The following is a 13,326-nucleotide window of genomic DNA, read 5'->3' as shown; positions in this document are numbered from 1 at the left end:
GTAGGTAGTAGTGGCGAGTGCGGCAAAGTCCTAACTGATACAGTGGAGGATCTCTATCATGTACTGTATAGCACTTGAACTTTAAATACACTAGCTATAAAATCTTCAATGATACAGCGGAAGATCTCATATATTGTATAGGACTTGAACTTTACTATAACTCCTCCATTTACAAATTGAGCATTGATTTATCCATCCTATCTAGCTGCTAATATTGGGGACTGATTATCTCATACTTCCAGCAATTTTTATATCAGCGTATATTTAAATTGCCTATATCTATTTTTAACACCTTTCTATTGTCTATTTTTTATGTCTTCTATTTTATTTAAATATTTGTATTGATGGTGCGGTCTGTGCAAGGGCCCTGCACAGCCACACATTTAATATTTAATAATTAAAATGTACATTATTATCAAGATAATCACTTAGCCTGCATATTATTATATTATCTATTTATGGTATATATGGTTATATTTGGAACACTATTACTTCTATCCTAGCATTCATTATAGAATCCCAGCTATTTTCATACAGAACACCACCACATGTGTATCTAGAGGTCTGTATTCCCATTTATTATCTCTATAAAGTAGAATATGTCACGAAAAAACTCTCGGAATCAAATTACCGTATTTATGGGGGTATTCCACGCACCGGCCTATAACACGCACCCTCATTTTACCAAGGATATTTGGGTAAAAAAAGTTTTTTCACCCCCTGGTTATCGGCGCCGCTGCCCGTTCTGTCTCTCTGACTATCAGTGCCGGCGCCGATAGCCAGGGGGAGAGAAGCGGCGCCGACAGCCAGGGGGAGAGAAGGGGCAGCGGCACCCATTGCCGGCGCCGCTGCCCCGTTGCCTCCCCCCATCCCCGGTGGCATAATTACCTGAGTCGGGTCCGCGCTGCTCCAGGCCTCCGTCGTGCGTCCCCAGCGTCGTTGCTATGCACGGCGCGGCGCTCTGACGTCATGCGCCGCGCCGTTCAGCGCATAGCAACGACACAGGGGACGCACGCCGGAGGCCTGGAGCAGCGCGGACCCGACTCAGGTAATTATGCCACCGGGGATGGGGGGAGGCAACGGGGCAGCGGCGCCGGCAATGGGTGCCGCTGCCCCTTCTCTCCCCCTGGCTGTCGGCGCCGCTTCTCTCCCCCTGGCTATCGGCGCCGGCACCGATAGTCAGGGAGACAGAACGGGCAGCGGCGCCGATAACCAGGGGGTGAAAAAGGCCGACAGCAGCGCTCTAGACCCCAGGAAAGGCAGGGGGAGAGAAGCGGGCAGCGACGGCCTCTCTCCCCCTGCCTTTCCTGGGGGTGTATCGGCGTATAACACGCACACAGACTTTAGGCTAAAAATTTTAGCCTAAAAAGTGCGTGTTATACGCCGATAAATACGGTAATAAGTACAAGCATCCCAGAGTTATTAATGCTTAAAGGGGTACTCCGGTGGTAAATTTTTTTGACTATATGGCATCTTCTTTGTAAGTTTAGTTTTTTTGCAATATACATGTGTTCTATGTTTTGGCAGCATGTATGTGTTTTTCTTACCTGTTTGTTGGGCAGGAAGTTCTGTAATTCAGAGGGTTTTCTTTTACTGTCGTCCACAGTTCTGAGTTTGTTGTGGACAAGATGTCACAGCTTTTTTTTTTTTTCCCCCTCTGTCTGCATGAGAGGAATAAGCCACGCCCCCTCATCTCATCCAGCTGAGTACACAGCTCCTCCCCTCCCCCCTCTCTGTATTCTAAGGACACAGGTCTGTACAGGAGAAGGACCTCACAGAGAAGATAAGTGTTATCTGAAGGGGAGGATGAGAAGGTGCACGGGCTGGGGATGTATGGACTGCAGGGGAATAAATCTCATACTGGGAATGATCTCTATATGTGAAGGGGGGACTCCTGAATGACACATGCTGGGAGTTGTAGTCCCTGTTGTGTGTGTGTGTGTGTGTATGCTAGTGTTTACAAACCAGTGTGCCTCCAGCTGTTGCAAAACTACAACTCCCAGCATGTCCTAAGTATGTCAGGACATTCTGGGAGTTGTAGATTTGCAACAGCTGGAGGTACACTGGTTGGGAAACACTGTTCTTGCCTATTCAGCATACACATCATGTTACACCAGTGTTTCCCAACCAGTGTGCCTCCAGCTGTTGCAAAACTACAACTACTAGCATGTCCAAAGGCTGTCAGGGCATGCTGGGAGTTGTAGTTTTGCAACACCTGGAGGCACCCTGCTTGGGAAACACTGGTGTATGCCCTACAGAGGTGTGGTGAACTACAACCCCCAGGAGACTACAGAGGCAGCATGCTGGTGTTATACCACAGACTGAAGACTCCTGAATGACACATGCTGGGAGTTGTAGTCCCTTTTGTGTGTATATGCCAGTGTATCCCAACCAAGGCTGATTATATTAGTGTGCTGTGTATAAGGGGGCCGACCTGGGAAAATAGTAGGATGGGTAAAGGGCGGAAAAAACAAACAAGAAAAAAGGAGCCGCCCCAAACCTGCAATGCATGTGGCATGCTGGGATTTGTAGTTTTCAGCACAGCAAGAAACAGGAAATAGAAGCAAAGATAAGAAAATAAAGTGGGGGATAAAAAGACAACAAAGAACGGAAATAGAGTAGGATAAACAACAAGAATAGAAATGAAACAAAACAAATAGGGTAAGTTAAAAACAGAAAAACACGTTGACCACTGGAGTACCCCTTTAAAGTGACAGTGGTCACAATTGCAAAAAATGTACTGGTCCTTAAGGTCAAAATGGGCTCGGTCTCCAAGGGGTTAAAGTCCAAACAAATCTATGGGAAATGTTTGTTCCCACATAACTTCTGTACAGCTGTAGATATGTAAATAATAACTGGTACACATATTACTTATATGTCAAATAAAAATATATGATAGTTAAATTAACCCTTACCTACACCCTTATATAAAAGATGGGTTTTTGTTTCAAGTCCCATGCAAGTATATGGGACTTCCAGTACCTTACTCCACAAGCTCCGCTCTGCATCTGGTGAATGTGTCAGTCCGGCTTGCAAGCCACACCCCATCTCACAAAGACATGCCCACTGTTTAAGCCCCACCTCATCGACCCTTTATCATCTACCCTTTTTGTGCATCGGTCTCGCTTGCAAATCATGCCCAGTCCCACAAAGCCATGTCCCTTCTATTTTCAGCTTACAATATCTTCATCACAAATCAGTCCCACCTGAGGACAGGATATGAGGATGGGATATGAGGACTGGATATGAGGACTGGATATGAGGTCAGGAAATGAGGATGAGACATAAAGACGGGATATGAGGACGGGATATGAGGTCGGTATATGAGAACGGGATATGAGGACGGGACATGAGGACGGGACATGAGGACGGGACATGAGGTCGAGATAGGAGGACTGGATAGGAGGATGGGATATGAGGACAGCATATGAGGACAGGATATGAGTACGGGATATGAGATCGAGATATGAGGACAGAATATAAGGTCAGGATATGGGGACAGGCTATGGGGATAGGAAATGGGGACGGGATAGTAGGTTGGGATAGGAGGATGGAATAGGAGGTCAGGATAGGACGGTGAGATATGAGGTTGAGATATGAGGTTGAGATATGTTGATTTTCCTCCCCAACAAGGATTAGGAAGGAAAAACGGGCAAAGCCGGGTACTCAGCTGGTCTTCAATAAATGAGAGAGCACCTGCACTCACCGCAAATTCGCCATTCAATACGAAGAGACCGTCATGGAGATTTGGAAGTTGCACGTGGGGCTCAGAGGCTACAACTGCTAGTTTCAAGCAACAGGTGCACTTCTTCCAGCCTGAGGCCTGAAGAAGTGCACTTGTTGCACAAAACTACCGGTTGTAACCTCTGAGCCCCCTGTGCAACCTCCGAATCTCCATGACGGTCTCTTCGTATTGAATGGCGGATTTGCTGTGAGTGAAAGAACTCTCCCATTTATTGATGTTACTTTGGTTTCTATTTTTGGCTTTTCCTAGCACCCCCGCACCACCTTGCATATTATTGTAAACATGGTTTTTGCAGGACTATTATTTAAGTGGTAGTTGTTATATTTGGGCTTTCTCCAGAATAGTGCCTCCATATATTTTTCTCTTGACTCGTTTACATTACATTTCAGTATCTCTCTTTATTTTGAAACACATGGGGGAACCCAAGTGACATATTGTCTCCCTACTATATATGTGCCCTATTAGGACAGATGGAAAGGTGCTGTCTTGAGATTACATTGTGGCCTATATATACACTTATTAGGCTGAATACACAAACATCGGATTTTGTGTTGTGTATTTGCTAAGAATTTTGTAAGGTCAATGTGATTTGCTAATAGGGTATTCAGACTAAGGGGGACAATGCTGCGGCCAACGGCTGAGCAGAAAGGGGACACAGACACAAGGAGGTGCATCGAGGACCATAACTGAGATAGCGAAGCAGGTAGGGATAAGTATAGTTTTTTTTGTTTTTTTATTTAACCTTGCCCACAGTACAGTTACATAGAAGAAAATCCTCTTAGCTTCTATTCTAATGTGCAGTGGATTTTCTCGCTACAAATCCATTACGGTACTGGCAGCAGTAGATTTATCCCTTACTTTAGGCGTTCCATAATATTATTGCATGCTAAATACAATATTTATATACCGTATTTAATATTTGGGTTGTGTAATATATATTTTTTTGCTTTTGTGAATTTTGCCTGTGTAATTTTCATGGGCGTAAATAAATGCCGTGTAGAGGTTACTGTCACACTTGGGACATGGTGTCTGATATGGCTTAAAGATTTTTCAGCCACGTAAGAACGGATGATGTGGGCTGGAACTCCGAACAATGCAGAACTAATACACTGTGCACAATAAACCAAAACCCATTTCTTTACCATATTTTTCTATATTCTGTACAGAAACAAGGACAATATTAACCAATGGTGTAAAGATAAAATGTAAAGATCCAAAATCTTTTACAGGACTCCTAACTTAGAGGGTCTGTGCTCCTTCTGACAAGACTGTTTTAGTATAAACATGAATTTTCCATGAAACAACAATTCGGGAACATCCTTTCTTATAGCTCTGTGTTGTGTCATTCCTATGTTATTTTAACTTTTTAGAATTAGAGGAACAGCACAAGACAAATCTATAAGAAAAGATGGTTCAGAATGTTTATTTTGTGGGAAATGCACACATTTACATAAACAGACATGTCAGGAGACGCAATGGATCATGTTTAAAGGGAACCTGTCATCAGATTTTACCATATATAACACATGGCAAACCATTATATACGGTAAAATCTTCTTCTTCACCATTCGTGGGAGATGTTCCTGCCCACAGGGATGGTGAGGATGTATAGCTCAAAGGTGTCCCCACAGGTCTGTAAGTAGCCCCCTGAGCGAGGAGCTATACTCACCTAATCCTGTCTGCTGCGCTTTAATCACATCCCTTCAGTGTGATTGACAGCGCTCATCCCCATTGTGCTCCCTCAGCAGATGGAGCCAAACATTAATGTGGGCCCCACCTAGACTATCAATCCGCCCAGGGGACTACTTACGGGGCTGGTGGGGGACACAAACTATATATTCTCACCAGCCCTGTGGGCAGGAACATTTCCCCAGGGATGGTGAGGAAGAAGATTTTACCATATTTAACACGTGGCCGGTACCCTTTAGGTTGGGGGGGGGGGGGGGGGTGAAATATGGCTGCAGATAATATTTGGCAGCTATACTTACCTAGTCTTGTCTGCTGCACTGTAATCAAGCCCCCTCAGTATGATTGACAGCGCTCGTCCCCGCTCTGCTACCTAAGCAGACATAGCAGAATGTTGAAGTGGGCCACACCCGGGCTGCAGAGGAAGGGGGGGGGGGCTGCTACAGATTTAGCATCAGGCCCTTTATCTTTACCCTAACCTACAAAAAGATTGGTCACACAATATAAAAAAAAGGTAATCTTGATTAATAATTCCAAATTCAGTACAAAAAGAATAGCACTCCCATTTAAATAACCCACCCTTAAAACACACACACACACCAAAACCAACCAGAGGAGAGCCCCCCTCGGATATGACAACAATGCACAGATAATTATGTATCACACCAGCTCTATACACGATCTCTATCAACATATCCAAACAATATAGTAAGCTAGTGAATTACCCGATTGGGACATGCTGGTATCCAGGGAGCATCCCCACCACCACCACCTCGACACGTGTTTTGGGTAAAACCCTTTCTCAAGAGGTCAATTATCTTTACCCCTCTGGTTATTGATCTATCCTGATTTCTATAAAGAAATGATTTTGGATTATTACATTATGTTGTGTACAGTGTATTTGGAGCTCTAACTCACATGATGCACAGCGGGAGGGATGAAATATGGCTGCAGATAATATTCGGCAGATGTTTTCAATATCGAATGCTTCTGGGGAAGATTTGAAACCATGGAAACCAACACTGCTTGTCTCCCTATGTCCAGATGTAGCCAAGTACAGTCGGGTCTTTCATTTACCAAATAGCAGGTACAAATATCATGTGTTATACACTTTGGAAATATCTGCACAACTTTCAGGTCACAAATAGTGTTTAAAGGGGTATTCCAGGAAGATTAAATTATTGCTCAATAAATCCCATGTCTAAAAGATCTTTGTGCAGTTCCAACTGGAAATGTTGTAGTTCCATCTTTTTCTGTGCCATTCCGCAGCTTCTGCCCACAGACAATTCCATCATCTCAGGGTTGGTTTGATGAAGCCTCCACTAAGGATGTGTAATTTGTATCGCTCAATGCCTGGGACATGCAGTTCCGGGCACCAGGCAGGCGATTTCTTCAGGCATTTAGCCCTGCTTTGGGCAAGTAGCGCTAAATGCCGAAAGACTTCACAAGACCTCGGTGTGTGTGTGCCTGGCAGGTCTTCATCTGCGTACTCGCTGCCACCAGTACACCTCCCCTCCCCTGGTCTTCATCTGCGTCCACGATCAAAACCCGCCTGCCCTGTCCAATAGAGCCCATTACCTTCACTTACTCTGCCCACCCCCACCCCCACCCCCGTCTCCAGTCGGCCGGCCTGAGTCTGATGAGGGACATCGTGCATGTGACCTCCTTCTGCAGACCCACGCAGGAGGATGTCAGTGACGTCACTCGTCAGTGTCTGTGTGTCTGTCTGTCTGTGTGTGTGTGTCAGGGGGGGGAGGCGTGATACAATGCTACCTAATATGGGGAACATGCTGCTACCTAATGTGTGAAATCTATGCTACCTAATGTGGGGAAACTATACTACCTAATGTGGTGAATCTATGCTACCTAATGTGGTGAATCTATGCTACCTAATGTGGGGTAACTGCTACCTAATGTGGGGAAAAAATACTACCTAATGTAGGGAATCTATGCTACCTAATGTGGGGAATCTATGCTACCTAATGTGGGGAATCTACGCTACCTAAAGTGGGGAATCTATGCTACCTAATGTGGGAAACTATGCTACCCAATGTGGGGAAAACATACGTGCACAGAACAGGTATGGGATGACACCAACTGCATACAGCAACACTGGGGTTAAATGTCAATATGTAATATCAACAAGGTATATAAAAAAAGATGTATGGGGCTGTTGCTGGGGGATGATGGGGGTGCTACTGCTGGAGGGGGGTGTTGCTGGTGGATGATGAGGGGTGCATGATGGGGGTATTATATGTGAGGGGCGCATAATGGGGGCGTTATATGTGAGGGGCGCATGCGGCCCACCCTCGCCCAGCCACTACCTCCAGTGGCTCCCAGATAACTTGAGTTTGAGACCCCTGCAGTATATACACCAGTGATGTCCATAGGATTACTCTGACTTAAAATCCTTCGGGCTCTGTTATGGTGGGTGTCATTTTAAATAGTCATTCCTATCAAATATAACAGAATCTGCACACAGAGCCTCGAATGCTTCCTAAGTAATTTACATTATTTCAACATTTCAGCTGTATTTTTGCTAAGGGAAGTTACTGAGACACAAGACACTTGGGCAGCAGTCCCTCCCACTACTTAAAGAGGCATTCCCATCTGAGGATGTTATCCTCTTTCTACAGTATAGTGGATACCATGCTCACTGATGACCCCCGCATATCCATGGAATAAAGTTGAAATGGCCCCGTGAATGGAGGACACATGCACCGCCAACACTTCATTCTTCATCTTTGGCACCTCCAAACACTGAGAAGATCAGTGCTCGGCAATGTTCGTACGCCCCATAGAGAATGGATGTGGGTATTGTGCCATGTGCTCTGTTAATTCCCAGGGATATTTTAACTCAATTCTATGGATCCAGTAGAGGGGATAACATGAAGAGATAGAAATACTATGAGCTTTACACATGTGGCAGTAAAAGATATAAAGGTGTATTCCAGGGAACTGTACTTTTTAGACACTTATCCCTTACCCACAGGATAGGTGATAAGTCTCTGATCGCAGGGGTCCAACCACTAGGACATCTTTGTCTACGGGATCTCCGGCACATAACTTCGCTATTTACGTGTCCTTGGTGCCCTATGGCCCCCACCTTCCTGAACGAACACAAGTAACGCCACACTCAGCCAATCACCGGCTGAGGCATGACATTGCTGTGGCCGGTGATTGGCTGAGTGGGCCGTCACTTGCATTTTTCCAGGAAGGTGGGGTCCGCTCTGCTCAAGGGCCATGTAAGTAGCAGAGGCCCCGTACAGGAAATCAAGGCAGGGTGGGGGCAGATGTCCCAGCGAGTAGACCCCCGCGATCAGAGACTTATCCCCTAGCCACAGATAGGGGATAAGTGTCTAAAACATTTAATTCCCTAGACTACACCTTTAAACAAGAATGATTCTGTGATTCTGCTCACTAACTTCAAGTTGCATAACTTTTCATTATAAAATCAATCATTTCCATTTTCATAAAATCAGAAAACCCTTTTAAAGTTTCCCATTTTCTCTGTTTCTAGCTATAGACAGAAGACATAACCCCGTGTGCTAAGAGGAAAGAAATGGTTTTGTGTGGATAGAAAAATGGTGTAAGCCATAAATGAATCCATCGTTACGAAGGGGGAAATTTATCAAAACCTGTGCAGTGGGAAATTGGTTGCCCATAGGAACCAATAACATTGCTTCCTTTATTTAAAAAAAATGCCTATGAAAAATAATATTAATACAGTAATTTGATTGGTTGCTATGAGCAATTGGTAAACATTTCCTCTTCACAGGTTTTGATAAATCTCCCCATAAGTCTTTACAAATTCCACCAATCTGTACTTTCTATGCAGGTCACAGGGTTGCTAATAGATTTTATTCTTCAAGACTCCTTATTAAATCTTGCTCATTCTCTTATGTCAGCATTACGTCTCCGGAACTCCTTCTCTAGACACTCTCCTCTCGTGCTGTGAATATGAAATAACCATTTCAGCCAGGCACATTGCAGAAAAACTGTGGATTATATGACAAAAAAATAAATAAAATACTGCTTCAACTCTGTGTCCTTGTAGATTTTACTGCGTCAATACAAATTATGGTTTAAAGGTTATATATAACACCTCCACCTACATCTTTATTACCAGTATCACTTGTACCAATTAACATTCTACCTTTTTTAAACCTATTACACTCGGTTGTTTCCATTTGAAATGATGGATTTAGTTATTATTATTAACCCCTTAAGGACTAGGGGGGTTTCCGTTTTTGCACGTTCGTTTTTTCCTCCTTACCTTTAAAAAATCATAACCCTTTAAATTTTGCACCTAATAATCCATATTATGGCCTATTTTTTGCACCACCAATTCTACTTTTTAATCACGTCAGTCATTTTACCCCAAAATCTACGGCGAAACGAAAAAAAAAATATAATTGTGAGACAGAATTGAAAAAAAAACCCGCCATTTTGTAACTTTTGGTTGTACTTCTGAAAAAAATCATAACTTCAAGCAGGAAAATGTATACGTTTAAAATTGTCATCTTCTGACCCCTATAACTTTTTTATTTTACCGCATATGGGTCGGTTTGAGGGCTAATTTTTTGCGCCGTGATCTGAAGTTTTTAGCGGTACCCTTTTTGTATTGATCGGACTTTTTGATCGCTTTTTATTCATTTTTTCATGATATAAAAAGTGACCAAAAATACACTATTTCGGAATTTGGAATTTTTTTGCGCGTACACCATTGACCGTGCGGTTTAATTAACGATATATTTTTATAATTCGGACATTACCGCACACGGCGATACCACATATGTTTATTTTTATTTACACAGTTTTTTTTTTTAAATGGGAAAAGGGGGGTGATTCAAACTTTTAATCGGCGAGGTGTTAAATAATCTTTATTCACTTTTTTTTTGCAGTGTTATAGCTCCCATAGGGACCTATAACACTGCACACACTGATCTTTTACATTGATCACTGGTTTCTCATAGGAAACCAGTGATCGATGATTCTGCCGCTTGACTGCTCATGCCTGGATCTCAGGCTCTGAGCAGTCATTCGGCGATCGGACACCAGGAGGCAAGGTAGCTGTTCGGGACGCCGCCATTTCGCCGCAGCGATCCCGAACAGCTCCCTGAGCTAACTGGCATGGTTTCACTTTCACTTTAGACGCAGCGTTCAATTTTGAGCGCCGCGTCTAAAGGGTTAATAGCGTGCGGCACCGCGATCACTGCCGCGTGCTATTAGCCACGGGCCCAACCCGCTATGACGTGGCCCCGCGTTATAGAAAGGGAAAGGACTCAGGACGTATCGGTACGTCCTTGGTCCTTAAGGGGTTAAGGGGGATTTTCCTACAGAGCTTAATAACTTCTCAATAAGACGCATCAAAAACCATCACAAGTTTTACGAAGATTATAAGTTGTATATTAGCTCTTTCATTATTGCAGCTGGGTCATGTGATTCCAACTCATACCAGATCATACCAGTGGTAAATGGCATGGTGTCTTCAACAGACAGTAAACAAGTTTTCTGTGTCACTGACTTTTTGTAAATTACAGGAATACATCATTGCCTCAAATCCCTCCTGGTGGCTCATTCTCATGGCCACGCTCCCCTCAATGCAAGTCTATGGGAGGGGGTGTGACAGTTGTCACGCCCCCTCCCATAGACTTGCATTGAGGGGGCATGGGTGTGATGTCATGAAGGGCAAGGCCGACCCCGGCTGTCATGACCGACCGGGGGACAGGGAGAGTGAGCCCTAAACTAACCCTAAAACCGCTCTCCCTGCCTACTTGCCCATCCACCCTAAACGGTGGATTAACAACTGGGCGCCGCTCCCTTCCTGCGCTAAAGTACAGTGGCGTAAAAACACATAATATACATAGTCGGTCACAGGCCAGAAACGGAAAACTACTAGGAGATGAATGGGGTTAAACAGGAGAACTGAGAGCCAAAACACTAAACTGAACAGGTAAGTTACTAAGAACTATCACAAGCAGGTACAAGTACAAAGGACGAAGATCAGATCAACCAAACAGGATATAAATATAGGACACTGTTCACACTGGGACACAGACCATACAAACTGGACTCCCCACTCCACTATAGGAGTAGCCATTAATAATAGGCTACTGGCCAGTGGACACACTCCACCGTGTGGACAAAATGCTGACCCAGTAGGAAACGGAAATATAATACATGAAACACTAGACTAGTCTGTATAGACTCCAGAATACCAAACAAGAATATAACATACAAACTAGAACCGGATGAGTCTGAATGGACTCCAGAATACCGACCAGGAATATAACATACAGAGCACAGGGTACAAGCTAGACTCAGACACAATGTGAACACAGACAGAGTAGAACGAACAAACATAATCCTAAAACCGACTAATGTAACACAGACTAAAATACAAGGAGCATGCTATATAACCATGGCTAAAAATCCAGATAATATGGCAAGATAAATACAAGCTAAATGCTCAAGCAGACATAGTCAGAATATAGCACAAACAGACATAGTGGCATTAAACTAAATTACCAGCACCAGAATGCAGGAGAACTCTGGATAAATAACTCCACCCGAGTTCTCATTCGCTCAGAGTATTAACTATTCCCTATCCAGGTGGAATAGCAAACTGCTCTTCACAAAGGTGAATACACACCTAAACAGAAAAAAAAATAAAAAAAATAAATGGACATTACACCGGCAGCGTGAAAACGGCATTCAAAACATTTATTTGCAAACACTGGTCAGTGGAGTACCCCTTTAATGATGGTCTGGTTTAGTCCCCTTTGCAATGGGAAAACACACTGTGATTTCTATTTATTAAAAAAGCTGGAATACCAAACAACAATTCTGTGAATATACAACTTGCAATCCAAGCTCACAAGCGATTTTGATATACATTTGTAGCCAATCCTCAAGCAAGCAGAGATATTGACAATAGTAAGGATTTAGAAAGAATTGAAACACTAAGTTCCTGTCAGATTAGTACATCCTGGGTGTTACTAGTGCACAATAATATTTTGGGCTTTCACCAACTGAAGAGCCATATGCAGGAGGCCAGAAGGCCACATCTATCTCCCACCCTGCTGGTAGAGGACACTGTAGTAAAATGTATATATGAGTATTTTACAAGAAAAGGATAGTATAAGGCATAGATAAGTAAAAACCTCAAAAAGCCAATGGAAGACTTAAATGGTGGCCCAACACTTATTTTGGCCCAATTATGAAGTTGACTGTGATCTAATATTTGGTCACTACTGTACATCATGGCAGGAACATTTTCACACATTTTGGAGACACTAAGGCCCCTTTTACATGGCAATACAATGTAAGTGGTTAGCATTATAATTGTTCCCTGTTTATGATCTGCTAATGTTTTTAACTTACAAAATACAGAAGTGAAATTGTGACTAAACATTTTTGATGCTGTAGGTTGTACAAATAATTAGTAGTATTCAAAAATGCAAACAGGTTTCACCTTTTATATGCAATATAAATATATATATATATATATATATATATATATATATTTATATATATATATATATATATATATATATATACTTTTTAATATGTTCTGTTATGCTGGCGGATGAGCTGACCAGCCGGAATTGGTGAGCCCCTGTAGTGCTTGATTGGCGCTGCCGGAGCCCCCGTTGTAGCGCATTGCACTTGGAATCTATGATTTCATTGTGCACTGCGCTCCGGCTGCTCTGCCCTTCGCTTCAGTAGAATTTGCCCTTACATGCTATGGGGCCGCACGGCGCAGCATACACTTGCGATCTCTAAGGAGACATGATGCCTCTTTGTGATTGGTTGCGCTTGATCCTTTGAGATACGAGGCAGATCCTCCCCTCCGATGTGCGGATGCGGGCTTTTGCCTGCATGTGCGCAGT

At 43.4% G+C, this 13,326-nt stretch overlaps 1 protein-coding gene across 11 annotated transcripts in view; it reads right to left on the bottom strand.

Moving 5' to 3' along the window:
- Positions 1–13,326, bottom strand: part of OSBP2 (oxysterol binding protein 2) — a 268,100-nt gene that overhangs the window by 118,509 nt on the left and 136,265 nt on the right. For 4 of the 11 annotated variants that reach the window (XM_056537244.1, XM_056537248.1, XM_056537247.1 and 1 more), the window contains one exon: positions 9,346–9,429. The exons of the other annotated variants lie outside the window; for them this stretch is intronic. In XM_056537244.1, coding sequence (XP_056393219.1) covers positions 9,346–9,429 — 84 coding nt within the window. The remainder of the gene's footprint in view (positions 1–9,345; positions 9,430–13,326) is intronic. 11 annotated transcript variants of the gene reach the window in all.

Source organism: Hyla sarda, chromosome 1 (assembly GCF_029499605.1).
Source record: "Hyla sarda isolate aHylSar1 chromosome 1, aHylSar1.hap1, whole genome shotgun sequence".
In the NCBI taxonomy this organism is placed as follows: Eukaryota; Metazoa; Chordata; class Amphibia; order Anura; family Hylidae; genus Hyla; species Hyla sarda.
This window is presented reverse-complemented; position numbering and strand designations above follow the sequence as displayed.